This window comes from Limulus polyphemus, unplaced genomic scaffold, assembly GCF_000517525.1.
Source record: "Limulus polyphemus unplaced genomic scaffold, Limulus_polyphemus-2.1.2 Scaffold1478, whole genome shotgun sequence".
NCBI classification, from domain to species: Eukaryota; Metazoa; Arthropoda; class Merostomata; order Xiphosura; family Limulidae; genus Limulus; species Limulus polyphemus.
In genome coordinates, this window is record NW_013667088.1 from 102,852 (window position 1) to 109,300 (window position 6,449).

The 6,449-nt window shown below is 32.5% G+C and overlaps 1 protein-coding gene across 1 annotated transcript in view; it reads left to right on the top strand.

Annotated features, from left to right (window-relative positions):
• The first annotated feature begins 3,127 nt into the window (after positions 1-3,127).
• The window catches only part of LOC106463770 (potassium voltage-gated channel subfamily KQT member 1-like), a 93,758-nt gene continuing 90,436 nt past the window's right edge, over positions 3,128-6,449 (top strand). The window contains exon 1 of the mRNA XM_013923836.2: positions 3,128-3,866. Within this exon, the coding sequence (XP_013779290.2) occupies positions 3,607-3,866 (260 nt within the window). The 5' untranslated portion in view covers positions 3,128-3,606. The remainder of the gene's footprint in view (positions 3,867-6,449) is intronic.

Consider the following 6,449-nt stretch of genomic DNA (forward strand, 5'->3'; position numbering starts at 1 on the left):
TATATATATATATATATGAACTTATTTATTGAAACCAGAGAATGTAGATTAGAAGCTTAGAACTAAATATAGATAACAAAATTACCCTCAATGATTAATTATTCAAACTTCAGACTCAGTTTTTTTCGAATGTCATTCATATAAAGAACACGACTCCCATTAAGTGAAGAATTAAAAGTAACGAGTAACTTTTTTTAAAGTTATGCTGTATATCTAACAACAACCTGGTGATACTGTTTTAATGACTCTTCCTGGTGACAACCGATTGAAACTAACATAATTCGAAAACGTTTTGGAAGAAAACATAAATCTACAAAGCTACCGTAGTCATGGCAATCGGTTTACAGTTTTGTTTAAAGTCAAAATAATACTAAATATAGCGTAGAGTATTATGTATAAAGCATTTTATTATATGCTAGCATATTTTCCAGTTCACCTAAAGAACGTGATTGTTTATTTTAATGAGATCCCCTGTGGTTTTATTTCGTAAGTTGTACCGCTGGCCATTTTAGGATCATTCAGCAAGCATGCAGCTGGAAATAGCTCATGATGGTTGAGTCACGCTCAGCAGATTTTACTGAACACCATCATTTATCCCGTCACTGACTTGTTAGGGAATTTTACCTTGTTAGCCAAGGTGAATGTAATGACAGTGTGTAAGGTTGTTTCTAAAGTCAGGTTTCTAACAAACCACAAAACAAAGTTTGATATGTCAGAGAAATATGATTGCTCGTGAACTTTAAAATAGTATTTTAGCCTTAATATTCTGTAAGTAAAGTTAGAGTACCATTAAAATTTGACTTTTTCAGTAGCTCACGTGCTTTAATGTAAATCTGATATTTTATTTATGAATTTAAATAATCAAATGATGTAGAAATCATCATGAGTTTGCACACCATCAAGATGGACAATGAGGAGTGTTGTAATTAATATCCTACTGAGGTGTAGAAATAGACACGAGTTTACATCTCACCGAAGTGCACAAGCAGTGTCCAGATTTTATATTATTTACATTGGCATTTGAGTTGCGCCATCACACACTACTTGTTAAATATTTTGTTCTTGGTTATAAATAATGCGCAAGTCATACAGCGTTGCATGAAAATCTTGATTTTGGTTTTTGGAAATTGATGGTACCTAATATGACTTTCAAAATATACTAGTTAGTTCATGCAAGGTATACAAAATTCATACACATTCTACTTTCTCACCCCAGGAATGTCTCAACATTTCATCGCCTGTGACTATGGCGCTGACGTCAGGTGTATCAAATGTTAGTGTTCAGGTAATAGTCATTTACGAAGAACAAGATCCATAGTGGTTTTAATATTATTTTCTTTTTTAAATTTTCCCCCTTTTTCTGTTATTACTGATTGATTGTTTCACTGTATAACTGAAATTATCGACTTTATCTCAAGATAAGACTCACTAAATTATAGGATTTTGAAGCACTGATTTGCTGGAACCGAGTCACGCAACATTCGGATTTAAACACTCATTTATTTAGTTAAGTATTGGTTACCATAGTAACAAAAATTTGTTTGACTGTTCTAGGATGATGTTTCTCAATTTAGTTCAGATAAAATCTCTATTTATCTATATACACATAAATTTGCGAAAGTATAAAATCACTCCAAACGTGTGAAACTTGATATTCTTTATGATTGTTCAGACTTAAAGAAAAGCAAAAAAAAGTTGAAAATATTTTGTAAAAGTGTAATTATCTTGATAGGTGTTCGACGGTAATTAAAAAAAAAATGCTTCGCTTCCTGCTTGTGAACACAGGGATGGGATGTTCCTCTTTGTCTGAAGTTTGGGCAATGTTAATTATATTCAAAGTCTTGGAGGTTACTTAAATCGAATACCATATTTGAAATCCAAAGAGAAATTTTGTACGACACATTTAGAAACATTTATCTCAGTTTTTCTTTCAAGAGAAAACTGATTTTCAAGACTTATTTTCCTTTTAAAGTTGGAAACCGTGACTTACACGAGAAAAAAATGTTAAATAAGACAAGAGTTAGCGTTGTTAATCCTCTCTGTTCGAAAGTTTTTATTCTATATAAATCGAAAATACGAATATAATTCGAATAAACTAAAAAGTAGTTTTTCCAGATTCATCCGCTATCAGACAACATTTTGCCATTTTACAGTTTATATTCCGATTTTAAATGTTTGTCCTATGTGAATGAAGGTTTACATTAAACTTAATTGTTGAATCAATATTAAATGTTTGTATACACAAAACCGCTTATCTTATAGATTTTTTCACTTACTTATCTACTGATGTATAAAATTAGTATCATCAATTCAAATATCTCAACTCTTCAAGTTTAATAACTGCTCTTTTCAAACTTGACGCTCGGTGAATTTTCTTATTTCAGATTACGCGATTGTACGCCTTATTTGCACTTGTTTATAAAATACAACATATCGCGTATTTTGAATGTGAAATAGAAAATACTGTATGAACTCATACGCACCGCGATTTGTATTCTTTGCATATACTTAGAGATAAAAAAACAAGTGAAGTAAAACAGAAGTTTTTTAGAGAGCTCTCCCTATTCGATGGCTCAGCGTTAAGTCTGAAGTCGTTATAAAGCCCATTGTGTAGCTCTGAACTTAACAACAAGCAAAAAGGATTTTAAAGAAGTAGAAGTCACATCTCAGTTGATATAAGTTATTAAACTGGACTCCAATATGTGTTTAGCAGTTGTTTCTATATTTACCAAACTCAAACGCTACGATTGATTTGGTTTCGCAAGGTAATTACCATTCTATGTAGTTACCATGGCCGATAGCGTTCTATCGAGTCGGGATGTGCTGGTACAAGCGACTCCCATTGTCAATAATATCCAAACACTATCGATCTGTATTGAAACAAATATGGGTAATGTTTATAAGTAGAAAACTTTGTTTTAAAATTCATTTTCCAACAGACATAACTCTCTATAAAAGTAAATATCTTGCTTTCATTTGATTTCCCGCCGCGTTAGACGTAACTAGGAAAATACGATTGAGGCGCCACCATGATTTATGTGAACGAAAGTCTTTCCAGTGCGCATTCGTTTTCTGACGGGAGATGATTCTCATAGCACCTAAACAACTCCTGCCAGGTTAATAGGGGTTGGATGAGATGAGAGATGGTGTGTGAGTTTAAGTAGTGGAATCGCTTGAATAAATAACAGGGTTGATATACCTCGTGGTTGATATTGGCATACCTCGATGTTTGGAATATTTTCACTACTAATAATCTAGCATAAAAGGGAAGAAGTGTCTTGAAGTTAGCGAAAACAGCAACAACAAATAGTAACAACAACAACAACTGCAGTTGTGTCAGTAAGAGTGGTAATTCATCGATGCGGATGTCATGTGAACTTGATAACTGTTAAGTTTTTGTTAAAATATTTCAGATAGTTAAGTAAAACAAACTACACTGGAGAGAGGAATACTAAAAGTAGATGAAAAGCTTTGGGTCCATCATCGATTACAATTAACTGAGAGTTTGAATTGTTTTATTTAAAAAAATCCGATAAAGATCACGAATTGTGAAAAAAGAAACTGCATTACTTGCGCAGAGAAACCATGAAACCATAGCGTCTGGTTATGTCACCACAACGGCATAGAACCATGGGAGAGTTAATAGGTGAATCGCGTGCCGGTTTAGTGGAGAGATTAGAGCTCGGAAAGTTAGACTGTGGATCCACAAGATCACCCTTTCAAATGTCCCGCACCAACCTACTGGGTAAACCAATTAAATCCATTAGTCGCTGCCGTGATCCCCGCTACAGGAGGAAGCAAGTAATGATCTACAATTTTCTGGAGAGACCACATGGCCTTAAACCAGCTCTTTACCATCTCAATATGTAAGTTAACCATATGAACTGTTTTGAGTTAACGTGTTAGCTAAGGCTGCGATGTAGCCTACTTGTAAAAATGTAAAAATAATGTATATTTCGATAAAAGAAAATTGTATCTTGATAAACAACAACTACTGCAAAAAAGGGGAAAAAAACGAGATGGAAAACAGCACAGCTGAAGAAACTGGACAGCGTATATTAAAGAGATAGGAAGCCATTTCCGTAGAGATTTTATTTACCGTATGCAGTTATATCATAGCTTTGTGCAACATATTAAATAACATAAGCAAATACATGGTCATAAGACATTTTGTGACGATTAATCATATTTTATAGAAGTTGTAGATAAATAATTCCCAAATTTATATTATTTTACATTATAGAAATACAGCTGCGTTGTTTCTGCTCATAAGCAGATATGTATTTCCAGTTTATTAGTTGTAGCGCGAATTGAGTATTTTGATATGTTTGAGCAATTGGCTGACCTTTGATTTCAAATGAAATAAACCTTTATTTTCAATGTTTCGGTAAGATACCTTTATCAAGGGACCACAGCACTGAAGTAAACATAGAAACTTACCTTCTAACTCTAGTGTGAAGTTATAATAAACACGATAGTTTGTTGTGAATTATTTACCGCGTTTTAAACTGTTTAAAACATTAGTCTTTTCACCATCTAATTATACTACAGGAATCTTTCTTTACTTTCGATAGACTATACTACCTACTTTCTAGCCTTCAGTTTTTGTTCAAATGTATTAAAAATTGCTCTAAATTTAAGCTAAAACATTAATTCTAAAGTAGCTCTGTTTTGTAGCCCTATTAGCTAGATAAAGTATAGTTCTGCAGCTAAAATGATTACTATTTAGACAGAAACATACTTGAAGTAAGATAAATAATGTTGATTAAGACTATGTTAGTAACATTAAAAAATAACATTTTGTTTTCGGCAAGATTATTTGTATACTGTAAATCTATACAAAGATCACGGTGTAAAATTAAGGAAGTGTTTGTTATTATTAGTTTCTTCATTGACATGTGGAGTATAACGGTCCTTTTGAGCATCTTGTTCAAAACTGTCAAAATTAGAACAAATTGTTGATCAGCCTCAAAACCTAGTTTCGTGAAAATGGCCCACAAATAAATCATTTGAATACTAAGAATTGAAAACGACTTACTTAAAACCATAACTCTCTAATGATTCGCTTATGGCAAGTAGTCGAGTAATTCTTATTAATTTATTTATGGCAAGTAGTCAAGAAACCTTTATTAATTTATTTATGGCAAGTAGTCAAGTAATCCTTATTAACTTATTTATGGCAAATAGTCAAGTAACCCTTATTAATTTATTTATGACAGGTAGTCAAGTAATCCTTATTAACTTATTTATAGCAAGTAGTCCAGTAACCCTTATTAATTTATTTATGGCAAGTAGTCAAGTAATCCTTATTAATTTATTTATGGCAAATAGTCAAGTAGCCCTTATTAATTTATTCAGACAGAAGTGAAAGTGTTGTACTAACAGCTTAAAAATAGCAGGTTAAGAAAACAAACCTCAACCTTTTTGTTCTTCAGAACAAGCTATTGACGTGCGGACTGACTTCTAGTGTATATAGCCAACTAAAAGATTTGCTTTAGTGAACCTTATTAGACACTTCAGTTTAATTATCCTCTTGTCATTTACTCAAAGGTTTCTTTAAGGAAAGCCCTAGGGTTTGCCTTATAAGACTGGGTTTCAACTCAAGTAACGTGCACCAGTTTTCCGTGTCAGTAGAAAAACACTAGTGTGGCGCACAGTTCTCAGTTAATTCTGTTAATGACATTAGAAATTTAACTCAATTGATTCTGTGTAGCACGATATCATATTGCACTGATCCTACTAATTAGATGATGATTTACACTTTCAATAATAGTGGTGTAGCAGAAGCTATGATTATACAAAATTGGCCTTCATTAATCCAAAGCATTCTTAGCTTTCGATTTCCCCACACCTAATCATTAGGCAATAAAATGAATTCCTAAGGTTCTAATCACGTGTAATTGATAATAATTAGTCAGGAACTATTACAGTTGAAACTTAGTCCATTTCTTACAGGCTTAACTTACACGTTTTCATAAAATAAAAAGCCATGCTTAGCATTCGCAAACTTCAAATGCATAGTTTTTTTGTTGTTGTTTTAAATAACACATTCTAAACGGTCGTGAGACAAGCGTATATTGACAAAACTAAAGGACTAAGTCTAGCCAAATGAAAGATGCACTCTTTAAGAACTGAGCTCTCCAAAACAATATGTTTTCATGGCATAACTAAATTCAGAAAACAAAAAGCCTACTAATCAGAACGAAACTAACTAAAAGACAAGGTATTTATACCGTGCATATTTCGTTGCTTATAAACTCATTGACAATATATTCTAAGTTGAAATCTTCAAGCTTTGAATTAGGGAACCTAAGCAAGTATTAAGGCAGAGTAAACAAACACAAGAAACAGAAGAATAACGATCTAAAATAGTGAAACTATAAATATGCACTACCGGCACTTGTGTTTAATTAAAAAAATATATATATAATAAATAATTAACAATAACG